This window comes from Panthera leo, chromosome A3 (genome assembly GCF_018350215.1).
Source record: "Panthera leo isolate Ple1 chromosome A3, P.leo_Ple1_pat1.1, whole genome shotgun sequence".
NCBI classification, from domain to species: domain Eukaryota; kingdom Metazoa; phylum Chordata; class Mammalia; order Carnivora; family Felidae; genus Panthera; species Panthera leo.
Window position 1 is genome coordinate 42,688,010 of NC_056681.1, and position 16,892 is coordinate 42,704,901.

At 46.1% G+C, this 16,892-nt stretch overlaps 2 protein-coding genes across 5 annotated transcripts in view; one reads left to right on the plus strand and one right to left on the minus strand.

Moving 5' to 3' along the window:
- DSTN (destrin, actin depolymerizing factor) overlaps positions 1 to 9,629 on the plus strand; it is a 35,703-nt gene extending 26,074 nt beyond the window's left edge. Inside the window, exons 2-4 of the mRNA XM_042931682.1 lie at positions 2,315 to 2,622; positions 6,128 to 6,204; positions 8,392 to 9,629. Of these exons, the coding sequence (XP_042787616.1) occupies positions 2,315 to 2,622; positions 6,128 to 6,204; positions 8,392 to 8,501 (495 nt within the window). The 3' untranslated portion in view covers positions 8,502 to 9,629. The remainder of the gene's footprint in view (positions 1 to 2,314; positions 2,623 to 6,127; positions 6,205 to 8,391) is intronic.
- A 5,217-nt stretch (positions 9,630 to 14,846) lies between these two features.
- Positions 14,847 to 16,892, minus strand: part of RRBP1 (ribosome binding protein 1) — a 64,475-nt gene continuing 62,429 nt past the window's right edge. For all 4 annotated transcript variants that reach the window (XM_042931684.1, XM_042931686.1, XM_042931685.1 and 1 more), the window contains 3 exons: positions 16,600 to 16,698; positions 15,976 to 16,119; positions 14,847 to 15,420 (listed from right to left, as the gene is read on the minus strand). In XM_042931684.1, coding sequence (XP_042787618.1) covers positions 15,382 to 15,420; positions 15,976 to 16,119; positions 16,600 to 16,698 — 282 coding nt within the window. In that variant the 3' untranslated portion in view covers positions 14,847 to 15,381. The remainder of the gene's footprint in view (positions 15,421 to 15,975; positions 16,120 to 16,599; positions 16,699 to 16,892) is intronic.

The following is a 16,892-nucleotide window of genomic DNA, read 5'->3' on the forward strand; positions in this document are numbered from 1 at the left end:
TTTCCCCCTTAAGCCCCTGGAAACCACTGATCTGCTTCCTGTCTGTGGATTTGTCTATATTGGACATTTCATAGAAATAGAATCATGCAATATATGGCCTTCTATATCTGGCTTCTTTCACTTAGCATAATGTTTTGCGAGGTTTATCCATGTTATAGCATGTAACGCCACCTTATTTTTTTTATGGCTGGATAATACTCCACTGTATGGATACTACCACGTTTTGTTTGTCCATTCATCAGTTGGTAAACATTTGGGTCTTTCTACCTTTTAGCTATTATGAATCATGCTGATCTGAACATTCCTGTAAAAGTTTTTAAGTTTTATTTTATTTTTTAAATTTTGTATGAGAGAGAGTGTGTGCGCCCAAGTGGGGTAGGGGCAGAGAGAGAGGGAGAGAGAATCTTAAGCAGGTTCCACGCCCAGCTATATCTCAGGACCATGAAATTATGACCTGAGCTGAAACCAAGAGTCAGACGCTTAACTGACTGAGCCACCCAAGTGCCCCCGTGTACAAGTTTTTATATGGACATACGTTTTCATTTCTCTTGTGCCTATACCTAGTAGTGGCTTTGATAGGTATTAACTCCGTGTTTAACTTTTTGAGAAACTTCCAAACGGTTTCCTGAAGCAGCTGCACTGTTTCGCGGTTCTGTCAGCAATGTAGAAGGGTTCTAGTGTTTCGACAGCCTCACCAGCATTTGTTACTGCCGTCTTTTTTGTTAGTCCTAGTGGGTGTGAAACAGTAGTTCCTTGTAGTTTTGATATATTTTTCCCTAATGGCTAATGATGGTGAGCACTCCTTCCAAGTGCTTACTGACCCTTTTTATATCTTTCTGGCAAAGGTCTATTCAGATCCCTTAACTCTTTAATTTGGGTTGTGTTTTTAATTTTTGAGTTATAAGGGACTTTTATAATATTCTGGATACAAATTCCTTACTGGATATATGATTTGCAAATATTTTCTCCCCGTATGTGGGCTGTCCTTTCATCTTATATGCAGTTTTATTAATCACATTACTTGACATTAATTTTGCACTGTTTAGTATTTAAATTCTGTTAAGGTCATAAATCTTGCTTTAGAAAAGCTAACGTGCAAAACACAGTGGTTAATGAAGCATTAAAAATTATGGCTCTAGTGAAGTTAGTGTAAATAGAACACTTCTTAAAGATGAAAAGATTAAAAACTGGCTTTAGATTTTTTGCTCTGAAGATTATGTGTAACTGAAGATTATTGCTTCCTCATTTCAGAATAGCAGGTATAACATGGTAAAAGGCTTATTTTTCTGGTCAGTATGATCTTAAACTGTCTTCTTTCTATAGCAGTAAACATTTTCTTACCCTTTTTTTAAATGTGCAATATAAAAGACCTTTATCATTGTGTAAGCTTAAGATATACAAGGTAGTGATTTGATAGAGGTATGTATTACAGTGTGATGATTACATTAATACCACTATCTTGTCACTTAATTATCATTTCCATGGTCAAAACAATTAAGGTCTAGTCTCAGTTTTAGTTACCCTGATCTTAATTTAAAATTTGAAGATTTTAGGGGTGCCTGGGTGGCTCATTCAGTTAGGGTCTTGATTTCAGCTCAGGTCATGATCTCACGGTTGGTGGGATTGAGCCCTGAGTTGGGCTCTGTGCTGACAGTGCAGAGCCTTCTTGGGATTCTCTCTCCCTCTCCCTCTGCCCCTCCCCTGCGTGTGTGCTCATTTGGCCTCTCTCTTTCTCAAATAAATAAATAAAACTTAAACTTGGGGATTTTGTGAGTGAAATCTTAAAGGCATATGACTAATATGTTACTGAATATTAATCACATGATTTTGAAATGTGAGTAGAACAAAGACCTTTTAACTCCTCTTTTATTAGAGAAAGATATGCTGGGGGGATGGGATTTTCCCAACCCAGCCATTCTGTCCCTCTGTTGTGCATTATGAAAAGAATTTTGGGTATCATTAACCCAAACTGGGAGATGACTAGTCCCCGGCAGGGCTCTGAACAACCTCTTCAAAAAGAAAAGAATCCACCTCAAGGAAGCATCTTTTTCTAGGTTTTAGGGTAGGAGGGGTTGCTGTCACTCAGTCGTCTCTTACTCCCATATAATAGTGATGAATATTTTATGTATGTAATCTTTTTAAAAGTTCAATGCCTGAAATTAGCGATTACAGCTTAGATTTTGTTTTTCTGTTGGATGATGAGTTCTTAAAAATTTGAAGTGCACGCCATTCTATAACAAAAAGTTACATAGTGTTATTATGTTTGGCACAATAAAAGTTGTAAGCTTCCTTCTGATTTTTCCCCCCCTTATAGGCCTCAGGAGTGCAAGTTGCAGATGAAGTATGTCGCATTTTTTATGACATGAAAGTTCGGAAGTGCTCCACACCAGAAGAAATCAAGAAAAGAAAGAAGGCTGTCATTTTTTGTCTCAGTGCAGACAAAAAGTGCATCATTGTAGAAGAAGGGAAAGAGATCTTGGTTGGAGATGTTGGTGTAACCATAACCGATCCTTTCAAGCATTTTGTGGGAATGCTTCCTGAAAAAGATTGTCGCTATGCTTTGTATGATGCAAGCTTTGAAACCAAGGAATCCAGAAAAGAGGAGTTGATGTTTTTTTTGTGGTAAGCATCAGAAATATCGAGGCTCTGTAAAACTCAGTGTTAATCTCTTATTGTTGGCACTTGGAAAACCAGTTCCTAGGGTCAACATGATTTTCAGTCAAGCTCTTTGCAGTCGTTGTCATTTAGTTTTTATTTTTAGGGCTTCATAATGTCTTAGCTGGATTGATGTTTGTGGGATGAAAACTAAATTTTACTCTCTGTGTATTTGAAAGACTATGACTTTTATTAATTTTTTTGGTAGGAGAAGGGACAGGAGCTAGATGTTATGCATTCTCTGAACTCACTTTTTTTTTTTTAATTTTAAAATATTTGTTTATTTTGAGAGAGGACACAGAGGATCCAAAGCAGGCTCTGCACTGACACCAGAGAGCCTGTTGTAGGGCTCGAACTCATGAACTGTGAGATCATGACCCAAGCTGAAATTGAACACTTAACCCACTGAGCCACCCAGGTGCCCCTGGCCTCACTTCTTATAAGTTACAGTTTCTCAAAAAATTCTTCCTTGAATCCTGAGGAGAAAGTTTAGCGCACCAAAATCCTTCTGCAACATGTCTTGCAGGAACCAACTCCTCACTTTTTAAATCACCCATCCTTGTCCCTCTGTGCTTTGCTACTTTTGAAGTCGGTACTGGTATTACAACTGTAATTAGCTCAGGGTAGCCACTAACTACTGTGGCTGTTTAAATTTAAAATAATTAAAATTAGGGGCGCCGGGGTGGCTCAGTCGGTTGGGCGTCCGACTTCGGCTCAGGTCACGATCTCGCATCCGTGGGTTTGAGCCCCGCGTCGGGCTCTGGGCTGATGGCTCAGAGCCTGGAGCCTGCTTCCGATTCTGTGTCTCCCTCTCTCTCTGACCCTCCCCCATTCATGCTCTGTCTCTCTCTCTCTCAAAAATAAATAAACATTAAAAGAAAAAAAAAATAATTAAAATTAAATACATTTTAAAATTCAGTTTTTTAGTCCAATTGCCACATTTCAAATGCTCAGTAGCCACATAGGACTAGTGGCCACTTTACTGGGTAGCACAGGCAGGACAGTTCCATCATTGTAGAAAGCTCTACTGGACATTGTTCTAAATGGTGAAAAAGTGTTATAAAGGTGATTGATGTGGCCTTTTTCTTGAAAGGCTATTTAAATTAGTTATTCTCGTCTTTTCAAGTAAGTTTGAGATTAAGCTTGAGTTGACAGTCACACATGTATGTCTTACTTAGTTGTATTATGCTACTGTCCTTGATAAGGAATTCTTACACAGAATATTCTCTAGCTTCCGATGGAAGGGAGAATGGTGACAGCCTTTGATTCTGGGGGAGCGAGGGTCCTCTTGATACTTTTGCTTGAGGCAGGGCAAGGCGAGGAGGGGCTTAGCTTTTAACTGTGTGCTACCAATGGCTTGGGATATGGAGCTAGGTAGTCAAAAGAATTCTGGTTTAAAAGGAATGTAACTCTAGATCACTCCTCAGTTACATTGCAGCAAGCCTTTATCGAACTTGGTTAAACCAAGATGCTGTGTGGATATAAATATGGGGTCAGGGTGCTTGTTTGGGGGCAGGTTTTTGTTCCGCAAGCCTGACAGCCATGGACATACATACGTAAGGATCGTAGCTAATGGGACCTCAGGTGAACGCATTCCTGATTTGAACTTTTATTTCTGCTACATTCCAGCGTTTGTGTTAGGGCCTGCGAAAACAGCTGTGAGGAAAACAGGTAAAGCCTCTGCCCTTCTAAGATTTATAGCTGAGTGGTAGAGATGGCAGCTAAAGCATTCGGCTTTTAAGTTGGTGCCTGTTTCCTTCGTTTGCACTGTTTTTTCCCCTGGTGTTTATACTTTTTTTTCCCCCACTGTGAATACAGTATGTCCTTATTAAAGGACATTTGGAGAATATTTGGAAAGAAGAAAGGGAAATTCAGTGTTAATGCAGTGTTTTGTTTTGCATTGCTCCTTTAAGAAATTGTAAAATTGTATAGGAGTTTCCCACAGCAGGCTCTGTTTAGGGCCCAGGAAATGGCTCTTAAGGTGTTTTAAAAATCTGGTTAGAGGGCACCTGTGGGGTTCAGTTGGTTGAGTGTGAGACTCTTGATTTCCAGGATCCCACCTGCTTGGGATTTTCTCTCTCTCTCTCTCTCTCTCTCTCTCTCTCTCTGCCCTTACCCCATGTGTGCATGCACTCTCTCAAAATTAACTAACTACATATGTGTTTGGTTAGAGTAGAATCAGAACAGCTAATGCCTTTTCCTGTCCCTGACCTATTTTGTGTGAAGAAAGAACCCAGGTAACTTTGCAGCTCAAGCAATTTCCAGACCTGAGGTGGTGGTTATGGCCCTGCCTCCCTCCTTGGAACTTCAGGTTGGGAGGAATAAGCACCTGAGAGACACACAGACTGCGTTTTCTGGTTCCCAAGGATGGAAACTGCCCGCTGTGGGAGGAGTAGATTAGGTGAGGTCCACACCAGCCTTTGTCGCTAATGGCTGTGGAAGACTGTCTAGAAACATGGCAGCTGAACGCAAGCATTGGGTGTTTAAGAGTATTTAACTGTACTCCATCTAGGAGTGTATGTAGATAGTGGGGAGTGGAGGCAGTGGGGCTTGATGGTATTGTGCTAAATGATCCGTTCATGGACAAGGGGTTTGGATAGGATGAGAGTTTTCTGTCCATTGTTAATATTTCTATTATTTTTCTATTAATATTTCTGATAATATTTCTATTATTTTTCAATATTGCTGGTGAAGAAAGTGGTGAAGCATGCTTTCCAGTATTCATTCAAGAGGAGGGAGACACTAACATTTTTGTAAATACAAGATAATAGTAATATTGACAATTAAGGCATATTAATGCTGAATTGCTTATGCTTAAAAAAAAATCCTTGTGATTTCTTTTACTATTTGAGACTAAGATGGAAAGCACAGACTTGTGTGGTCAGAATTTGCCGTTGGAATAGACATAAATGAAGGGATTGGTGAGGGGTAAGAAAGGGACTTTTACTTTGTTTTCTAAAAAAGAATATATTACAAATAATCTGAAGCAAAAATGCTTAAGTTGCTAGCATTTCTTAATTCAGGGTGGCAGATACTTGATTTACAGATTATTCTCTGTACTTTTCTGTGTTTTGAAACTTTTTTTCTAACCAGAAGGAGTTAAAAACCTTGTATAAAGATGGTTGTAATTTGCCTGAACTTATTGATAAAAATGGGGAAAAAAATTTAAAGAAAACAAATTGGGTGATATAGTCAATTGTCCAGTGTGGGGATTTTTTTATTATGGACCGTTAATCTGATTTTAAATCAGTGGTTCTAGTTTGTTTCTACCTTAGTCAACCTGAGCCATTGTGTGTATGCGTGTCCATCATGACATCTCTAAGGAGGTGGGAAATAGGAAAATTGGGTAGTTAGTAAAACTCTCCCGGGAGATTCTGAGGACCGTCCCCTATCACTGATGCAAATGCTTAACACAGTGTAAATTGTACTTTCTCTGAACGTTTTTTTCCATTTTTGGCATCTTTTTATCCAGGGCACCAGAACTAGCTCCTCTGAAAAGTAAAATGATCTATGCAAGCTCCAAGGATGCAATCAAAAAGAAGTTTCAAGGTATGGATTAGATTTACTTGCAAATATTTAGAGGTGTGGTGAGCCTGGAATTGGGGGCTGCATCTTTTCTAAGAAGCACCTTATTTCCTTTGGAGAGTCTTGGTGACAAAGAAGGCACGTGCTGCCTGTTTTGAGGAAAAACCTGGAAGACTGAACCCGGCTTTCAGCGTGTCGTCTGCCTTACGCCGGTCACTCCAGGTCTGAACAGCCTGTCTTGAAAACCTTATTCTCAGGGAGGGGTAGGGGGCACACACAAAAAAACCCCAAACACCTTATTCTCTGGACATTGCCCACATAGGACTTGTTTAGGCTGGTTTTAAACTAGTTTGGGATGCTGCTGAGTCTCTCACACGGCATGTGGAGATTAATTGGTTTGTGTTGGTCATACTAAGTAGTGAATTTATAGCCTTTGAATGTGTTGACATAATAAAGTTGCATAAAAGAGACATTCATAAATGGGAAAGGATACTCTTTGTCTCTAGCTTTACTTTGGAATGGTATGATTTTAGCTAATTGTCTCATCTGTGTCCAAAGGAAAGTGCCCTTCTTGAACTGGCCAGTTATCTCTGACTTGCCACTGGGTGAGTGGGATCCTGATGAGACGGCCTGACTGTACTTACTGCCTCCAGCCAGGAGGAAATGTTGGTATGATGGGAGGAGCATGGGGCAAATGCCCAAAGGCCTGCAATGAGGGCTAAGCTTGTAATCTAACTGCTGTGTGACCCTGGCCCAAACCGCTTAACCTCCTTCGACCTTGATTCTCTCCATAGCAGAATGGGAGGCTTGGTCTGGATTGTGTAGGCTCAGTTTAAGAGGTGTCCCACCACCTTCCTTGCCGTGGCTAGCTCCAAACAGCTGTGTGAGCCAAGGTCATAGGGCTTGGCCCAGTGTGGTTTTTGTTTGGTTTTACCATGGCTGGCTTCTATATTCTTGTAGTGAAACAGGTTTGCTCTAGCTTGTTTTGCTTAGGAAAACTCACTTCTTTTCTTGAAGCCTGCTGCTACATAGTTCAGGCCTGTCAGATGTCAGATTCCACAGGCATTTGGGTTGATGTTGCTCTCCCCACCCCCGCACCGCCGGAAGTGTGTTCACTGGTTGGTTAACTGATGTTTTAGCGGGACTCCTTAACGTTCCACAATGCAACTGAAAAAGATTGACAATGGATTCCTTACGTCCTTATTCTGTGTTGCCTTTCAGTAAAGGAAATGGAATTGCTATATAGACTTGGCCTGGTGATGTTAAAGATGGTCACTTGTTGCTTTTTTTTCCCTAGAGAAACCATTACTGGCTTTCTCCAGTCAGTCTAAGTGGTCCAAAGGCTGACCTGCTGTACTTTCTGCAGCTTAAGAAATGGTCTTAAAATTATGAACAATCAGAAACAATGCAGCTGTTTGAAAAACAGTAGCTGTTTACAGAGAAGCTACTGTATGTGATTCCCTAAGTGAGCTGATTCTGCAGTGTGGTGATGTAATTTTTATGAGAAAGCAATCAGTAACACATTTTACACAGTTTTCATTGTGATTGAGTTCTTAAACGTATAGTATAATACCACTGGAGAGCTAACTTCTAGAGCAAAGGAGATGCTGGTTGTGTACTCTTATTCTTCAGTGTAGTTAACTAAAATCAACTGTGCAATCAAAACACTGAATTCATATTTTTACTTACATTTTAAAAACCAAGAAAATTACTAGACCTGCTTTTTAAGTTTTTATTGAAGTACAACGTAGCTATAGAAAAGTATGCATCATAAATGATTGTAGAACTCAATTTTCACAAACTGAACAAAATGGTGGTTTCTTGATTTAACAACCAGCACCCCAAAAGTCTCTCTCGTATCCCTTCCAGTCACACCACTTTCTTTTACTCCTTCCTCCACGTGGAACCAGCACCCTGACTTCTAGCAGCATAAAATAGCTTTGGCTGATTTTCTGTTATACAAATAGAATCATCTAGAATGTATGTTTTTATAAAGTTTGGCTTCTTTTAGTCAGCGTTCTGTTAGTCTTTCATTTTGTCGCATGTAGCTACAGATTATTGATTCTCCTCACTGTAGTATTCTGTTGTTTGTATATACCACAGTTTGTCTATCCATGTTAGCGCTGGTCTTTTAAAACAGTTGCTGTCTTAGAGAAATAGGTTAAATTACTGCTATAATTCTTAAATAGAATTGTTGTTTTTCCTTCCTAGGCATAAAACACGAATGTCAAGCAAATGGGCCAGAAGACCTCAATCGGGCTTGTATTGCTGAAAAGCTAGGTGGATCCTTAATTGTAGCTTTTGAAGGATGCCCTGTGTAGACCATCATTCAGTGCCACAAATTGAAAGCTTCCATGTTTAATGTTATCCTCTTGCTATATAAATGTTTAGGCCAGGGTCTCACTGAGGGGGAGCTGTCTTGTCATCTGTTAGAGTAAATTAAATATTCTATAAACATGTGCAGATGGCCCTAAATAAATCTAAAATCTGAAGTTTTATTGGTGTGAAATTAAATTCTTATTGGCCAGATGCCTGTTTTTGATGGGTTGGCTTGTAAAGATTTTTGTTAAACTCATGATTTTTAATAATGCAGTTCACAAAACAGTACAAGGCCTTATGAAGAGAATCACTGCATCTTTGTAACCTCAGCAGTTACTTTGTTTCTTTGCTTAGAGAATTGGTCATAATCTGGTTATAATTTTGGCCCCAATTTATTCTCTCTGGAGCTAAACTGCATACTAGAAAATAAATCTCCTCACCATATGTAACAGCACTAATATACTAACTACAGTAAGACTAAGTCAGGCAGCCTTCTAATTCTAGCAACTGTGTGATGGAGACTGCCTCAGAATTGTGCACACTTCTAACCGGCGCTGATTTTGCAAAGCACTATTTTGAGCACGCGGTTGGAATACAGGAAGCAGCTCTCTGCACCTGCAGTAAGCTCTCCATTCGCTAGTTCGGGAGACTGCTCTGAGAGTGACCTTGCATCTTGGAAATAAAATCATGGTGTGTCCTCAGGAGAATGTGCAATACCTTGCAACGACTTCATTATAACACAAATTAGGGCTCCATTGTAATATACTTTGTTAATGAAAATGATAAAATGGTGTATTGACAAGCTGGGACACTTGTGACCTCTTTAATTGTGTGTCCTTCAAAATTTTGTTGCTTCTGGTACAGTAAAGTGTGGAAGAACATTAGGTACATGTTTATGCTGGGGCCTGGGAGAACTTCCAAATTTCCTAGAGCAGTTTGTGGATTGTATGGGAAATGGGGAGCAGGTGTAATGGATGACACCCACGGAAGCCACCACCTGATGACACTTGCAAGTGATTGTCCTTAACATCACAGGCATAACGACACTTTGAACGGTGTAGAGATGCACACTGTTGGACTTAGAAGTAGCAGTATTGGCTTTGTGTAATAAAGGAAGCATTTTTAACTCCCTCTCGTGTAATTATTCACGGTGAATTGGGGATGGAGGATTTTGCCTTCCATAAGTGGGGTAAGGCGTGGAGGTTTGGGTATTTCAGACCATTAGAGTTAAGATCACAGTTCTTTCCTCCTCTTATTGAACGAGGAAGTTGGTGTAAAAGTTGGGAATCCTTTCCTACTCTAAATGTGTATTCAAACAGCAGGCTTATGTCTCCTGATTTGTTTGGGAGACAAAAAAGTTACACTTAAATCAAAATACTTCTTTCAGAATTGTCTAGGGGCACCTGGGTGGTTCAGTCAGTTGAAGAACATCTGACCCTTGATTTCAGCTCAGGTCATGATCCCAGGGTCATGAGATCAAGCCACATGTTTGGTTCCAGGCTGGGTGTAGAGCCTGCTCGCTCGCCCGCCCTCCCTCCCTCCGTCTGTCCATCCATGTGTCTGTCTCTCACCCTCTGCCCCCTCCTCCACACTCGCTCTCAAAAAAAAAAAAAAAAAAGAATGGTCTAGAAGACCGTGCTGGCTACTGGCTTACTGTTACTGATGGACTGCTTGTCATTCTTTCTTCCGGAGTTTCTTATTTTCTCTACTGCAAAGCAGTGCTTTCAGAGACCGTGTATATTAACAGCCCGCCCAAGAAGCATCACAGGCCACGGTTGCCCTACTCCAGAATCAGCCATGTAGATACAGCCAGGTATTTGGTCAAAGAGTTTTAAAAGAAGGAAGCTTTTTTCTGTGGTTTTAGCTTGTGACATGTGGCGCTACCTGTGTAACCACCCTTTCCTGCTGGTGTGTGTGCATTTGCATGTGTGTTGGGGGTATGGGAGAGGGATGCATGGCTGTGGGAACAGAAGGATTTCAAATTGGTACAGGGATGTAAGAGAACGTAAACGTCTTCCAACACTCCACTCTTACAGCAGAAATTGGGAAGATGCTAATAGTTACTTGTTATCTCTACCTAGGGGAACTTTTGAGAGATTCTTACTGGATTCCTGAGGTTGGGGCCCAAGAATCCTGCTAACAAGGACTCCAGGTAATTCTGATGCAGAATTAGAGTTTGAGACCTCAGCCAACACTGGTGAGGAATAAAACTGGCAGGTGTACTCTGCTCTCAGCAAACACATTTACATTTTTACAAGTGTAAACACATTACAAAAATGTGTTTGTGGAAAGCTGACTAAAGTGATACTCTCTTGCCCTGGGAAAGAAGCAAATAAAGCCATTGCTAACAAATACAGAGCTTGACTGTGAAGTTCGTTCTTTCAGGGAATATTAATCCCTGAGAAAATAGCACAGCGACTCAGATAATAGAATTAGGCTCAGTCGAGTGGTTTCCTTTCTGCAGAACTGCCCAGAGTGCTGGCTCGTCCACACACATAGGAAGGGCAGCTTCTGTTTCTTGACTGGTTTGTTGCTCTTAGGGCTAACAGATTGGATATGCCCAGGGACACATCACTTTCCCGTGATCTGGGCATTTCTGAAACACGGCAACACTCTCCAGACCAAGTTCCAGCTGAGCTGCAGCTAGAAGAAGGGTCATTATGGTTGACCCTTGAACAATACAAGTTTGCACTGTGTGGGTCCATTTATTTATGGATTTTCCTTATGATTTTAACATCAGCTTTACTGTAAGAATACAGTGTATAATACACATACCTTGCAAAATGTATTAATCTGTTATTGGTAAGGCTTCACGTCACTAGGAGGCTATTAGTAGAGTTTTTGGAGGAGTCAAAAAATGTAATACACGGGTGCCTGGGTAGCTCAGTCGGTTAAATCCTGACTCTTGATCTCAGCTCAGGTCTTGATCTCAGTCGTGAGTTCAAGCCCCATGTTAGGCTCTTTGCTGGGTGTGGAGCCTACTTAAAAACGACAACAAAAAAGTAATACACAGATTCTTCACTATGCAGGTAGGGGTATCTTGCCCCTAACCCCCGAGTTGTTCAAGGGTCACCCATAATTGCATTGTGGCTGCAAGAGGGTGAAGTTCTAGGAGCCAGAGTTTTGGTGGAAGGAAGGCTTGTGTAACTTGAGCTGCATCTGGCTGGCCAGGTCTGCCCTTGAGACTTCCCCAGCCCCTAGCCAGTGCCCTTGGTAGGCAGCCCAGGAAGGAAAGTCACACAACTTCTACTGGGCAGCCCTGGGACTACAATTTGGATCTCTTGTTTTCTGTCCCTAAGCTATTCCCATTGTATCCCAGGGGAGTTCCTTGTTTCTGACATCTGGAATTCTGAGGTTAATCTTGTTCGGTGCCAGGGATGAGACTGGAACTGGGGCAGGAAAGGTCGAGAGTTCTTTTGGGCTTTGAATCCTGTTAGACCCAAACCTGAAGGAAGCTTAGAAGACATTTATGGAGGGTGTCTGGTGGTTTCTAAAACCTTGTGTTTTTGCTGCCTACAGGCCAGGCATCCTGGTGTGTATACATTTTACTAAATATCATGCTGAGATGACCAGAGGAACTTAGTCACAAGAGTCGCTGCTGGCACGATGGGGCTCCCAGGTCTGGAGATGGCTGTTTATGGGCTGTGTGACCCTGGAGCTTCAGGTCAATTCTTGGAGCCTCTGAAGGGTGGGGTGTAGACTAGATGTTCTCAGAACTCTCCCACTTGCACTGTCGGGGGTCTCCGATGGCAGTGGCAGTGCTGAGCCCCGGCTGTGGCCTCTGTGAAGCCTGACCTAGGGGAGAGCATGGCTTCTTGCCAGCCAGTGCTCTAACCGAGCCCGGGTGACTCCTGCCTCCACATTGAACTTAGCAAGTGACTGCAAGAGCCGGTTGTCTTGTGCTGCACCGATACTCCATTTGCAGGACACAGAGCTAGGAATGGCCGGGCCGATGAGCAAGGCTTTCAGGGCATCTGTGCCATGTTGACAAACACGAGGTGCCTATCAGCCTCCTGTTCTAGCATCTACCAAGGGTGGCTGTCTCCGTTATCTTCCTGAATGGCTCTTTCTTCCTTCCCCAGCCTGGTGATGGAAGCTTGCCCAGGAACAGCCCTGGCGAGGAGGCCAGGCAGAGGCAAACCCTATCAGGCTGCTTGGCGAACTTGGGTTCCCTTCTGCTGGGCCTCAGCGCTGCGTGGCACATTTGCTGGGGCGTGTGGAGCGGAAGACTGACGATGGGCCCTTAAAGCCTGAGTGGCAGGTAGTCTCCAACGTGGCATTTTCAGAGCCCCCAGGGGCCCCACACCCTGCCTTTGTTTTACCTCCTCCTAACCGGTGGACACTGGGCCTCTTACCACGTGGTTTGAGCAGGGGGTAGGGCTGGAGCCAGAACCCAGGGAGCAGCTGCCGCCCTGTAATACCCGAAGGCGGCAGTTTGGTGCCCCCAGGTCTCTCTCCGTGCCTTTCTTGCCCCAGAGCCCCCCCTGTTCCTGTGCCTTCAGAGGGCACCTGCCCAGCATAGGGGTTCTCAATTCTGCAGCATGGCAAGGGGATGGAACTTACTAGAAATGTAGGCTCACAGGGCCCGGTGACAATTCTGAGGCGGGTGTCCTGGCGCAGGGCCAAGTCTGGCCTCAGTTTTCCAACAGGAGACTGACCAGGGCCCCAAACCACTTGCCTTAAGGCCACTGTGTCAGCGGGAGGAGGGTTGTGACTCCCCCCATAGGGCCAGTCCTCCAGCACAGAATCCCTGCTCCTTGTGCACAGGGGACACGGAAGGTACAGTGAGGGACCACAGGTTTGGGGGGTGTTCAGTGGCCACTGTTCATGGGGTCCATGGACTCCACAACTCTTCTCCTCCAGCTGGCCCTCCAGGCTGCGTGCTGCACTGACAATAAGGTGGGTTTAAAACCTGCCTTGCCTTTTACCAGGTGAGCTTTCCCTTCTGTGGGGATTCTTTGTAAAATGGCGGGGGGGGGGGCGGGCGGTATACCGCCCATGGGTTCTGAAAAGTTTCACCTGAGAACCAGGGGCAGGGCTGGGCATGTGGTCAGCATCAGATATTACCAGTCACTTCTGTTCAGTCTCCTGCCAAAGCATGGGCTTCCTCTTTCCACGTAAGCCCCCTCCAGAGTTCTAGGACAGGTAGGATGGTGTCCTCTTGCTTAAAAATGTCACAGCCCCTACTGCCTTACCTGTCCGGACACCTTGTCCTTTGTAACCTGGCTCTACAAGGCCCCCTTGACCTCAGTTCCTGTCCCTGCACCTGCTGTCCCCTTGGCCTTGGGCCTTTCTCCCCTCCCCTGACAAATATCTCCTGTTCTGGTGAACTCCAGCTTAAGCTCACTTTTCTGGGGAGCCTTCCTCAAACTCCCAGCATCCTTTATGCCAATACCGTTGCAATACATAGGTGCCACATAGCATGATTAGGTGGCCCACAGGAGCCGGGACCAGGTCAGGGTCCTGCAGATTGAAGGCAGTACTGCCTGGCCTCGGGAGGATTGCTCAGTGCAGAGGCTGCCGGCTTGAGAATATGCTGCCTGGGTCTCAAGGTTCCCGTGACGGCCACCCACAGAAGTGCCCTCTGGTGGGTTTGACTCCTGACATACGGAGGTCCCAAAGCAGGCAGTGGAGGCTAGTTCTTGGATTGCCCTTCTTTGGCACCCTCCCCATTGTGCTGGACCTGCTGTGAGGGTGTGCGCCCTCCCCCTAGCCAATCCAACTCCTGTCACAGGCCTGAGGCTCAGGAGGGTGATGAAAGGGGACAGTGCTTGCTCGAGGCAACCCCTTAACAGGACTGGTTGATGCCACCAAGCCCCAGGCTGCTCAGATTCACCTGCTTGCTCCTGGCTTGGTCCCACCCATCCTGGGACCTGACCCCTCCAATCCAGGTGTTGCTCAAGCTCGATTCCCACTGCTTCCTCCAAGACCACGCTGCCTCCAGCTGCCAGACACAGTGGGTCTTTGGATCTTGGCAAGTCTGGGCTGGCTGCTCCAGCTCTGGACCACCCCCCTGAGGCACAGAGGAGCGTCCAAGCCTCAGTCAGGACACAGATTCCCTTGCTCGTTCACAGAGCTCACCCTGGACAACAGCCTAGGCCACCCGTGGCCTGCTTAGGTAGCCTCCGATTCTCAAGGGTGGGGGCAGCGGTCAGCACATCTGGTCACCGGGTGCCGTGACCGGGAGAAGTGCTGGGGGAGCCCCCAAGACAGCTGCAAATCTCCTGATTTCAGGGGAACCAAACAGCACACTTGTTCTTCCCCTGAGGGAGACAGCCCCTCTTCGTTCCTCATCCTGGGCCCAGCGGCCAGGCCAGGGAGCCCCAGCAGACCAGACGAGACCGAAGTGCCGGGCGACAACGTTGGTTTTAATGGCATTAACATCCGGAGGTCATACATCGTTCTTGCTGGCAACTTCTCCCAGGGCTGAGGGCTGCTGCCTCGCTGGGCCGGGCTGTGACCCTCCAGTCTGTCCCACAGCCTTTGAGATTCCTCACCCGGCCCCGCCCGCCTCCCACTCCCCAGCCCAGTGAGAGAAAACAATTGCACTGATTGACACACGGGTCCCCAGAGGCCCCAGCCTCCCCAGCTCACACCCTGGGGTCTGTCACGGAGCTGATAAGGGCTTTGGCGTCTGCTCGGTGGTGGTCCAGGCCTGGTCCTGGGGAATAGTGTTTATCAAACGTGACAAAGGTTCTTTTACAAACAGGGGTCTGGAAGATCTATTTCTGTGATTCTAAGAGACTCTCGTCTCTAATGGCTTCTCTCAGAGCTACTGGAAGTTGGGCCTGGATAACGCTGTTGGTTGGTTTATTTATCTGTAAGGAATGTGTAAGGCATTTTGGTAAGTTGAACAGTAACTTCTCTTCCCACAGAGGAGACTCAGACAGAAGTGCCCTCCTTTGAGCTGCTACTGTCCTCCTGTGAACAAAGGTGGGCAGATGGAAGGAGAGGCTGGGGTCAAAGAGCCAAGGCGAGCACTCACCCCGAACTCCTAGGGACCTCCAATCACCCCTTGGGATTAACACCCCCCACCACTCCAATACTTTCAGAGAACACCCAGCCCAGCAAGTCTGGAAAACCAGAGTGGACTCCGGGGGCTGACAGGAGCCGGGGACATAGGAGAGGGAGGGCCCTGAGTTGGGTGAGGACCCTGGTCCCCCAGGCTACAGAGCGAGGACCTAGCTGGCAGTGGGGGCCAGAGACGTACTTCCCACCAAGGGGAGCCACAGGAGGGCAGGTGCTGGGCCCAGCAGGCTGAATGTCCTGCCACCCACTTTCAGGAGTCTGACCCCACCACTTCCGGCCCCCCAGGCCTGGCTCTCCCATCTATCCTGCATCCTGGGACTCCTGGGGCTCCCACAACCCCACCTGGCCCTTCCCACCCTGACTCCCACGGGGTCTGCTCTGCTCTGGGCCAGGGCCCAGCTCCGGGGATGGGGCAGCCGAGGCCATGGTTGGGGCCAGGACACTCACTGTTCTGTCCAGCTGCTCCTGCAATTTCTTCACCGTGTCTTTCTCCTTTGCCAGCTGCTCCTGGGTCGTCTTTAAAAGCTCCTGTAATTTGGTGGCAGCGCGTCCCAGGTCACTGGTTAACTTCTTCTCTTTTTCTAGTCTCTCCTGTGGGTGGTCACAGGATCAAAGGAGATCAGCTGTCACGTGGCACACAGCAGAAAGACCACGTGGCTATATGCCCGGGAAGCCGGAGTCTTCCAAAGGCGGCGGGAGGATGTGATCTCCTGGTCACCCAGAGATAGGTCTCTGTCCCAGCTACCAGCACTACCAGGAGAGCTTCCTATGACACGGGGCATGTCCTACGGCGTACTGTGGCTAGCATGACGGAGGAACTGAACTTCCAGTTTTGTTTAATGTAAACAGCCCCGCTGACTGGTGGCTGCTGTGTGCGACATCAAAAGTTTAGACATCCCGCCACCCCCATCACCACCAAATGAGGCTGGACCCTGCCCGAGGGGCCTCAAGATGGCTCCCACCGCACGGAGCGACAGTGGGAGATGGTGGCAAGAGCCGGGGCGGGAGAGGTGGTGCTCCTTTCCTGACCCCACCCTGAGCCCTGGAACAGACCTCCCGGGCCCCCTCTACCTTCAGCTGCGTGGCCTCCTCTGCTTCTGAAGACTCGAGGGGCCCCATGCTACGGAGCTTCTCCAGCTCTGCCTGCAGCCGACACGCCGAGCTCTGAGCCTTGGTGTAGAGAGAGGGCAGCGGGGCATGGGCGGGACGCCGTACACACCCCACAGGTCCTATAAGTCCGCCTGGGGACGCCCACCAGGAGGGGATTAAGGCTGTGGCCAGGGAGAGCAGGCGGGACCCACACGCATGGGGCAGGGGACTGTGTGGCACCCCCCCCCCCCCACCCCAGGAGGGACAAGGCCAGA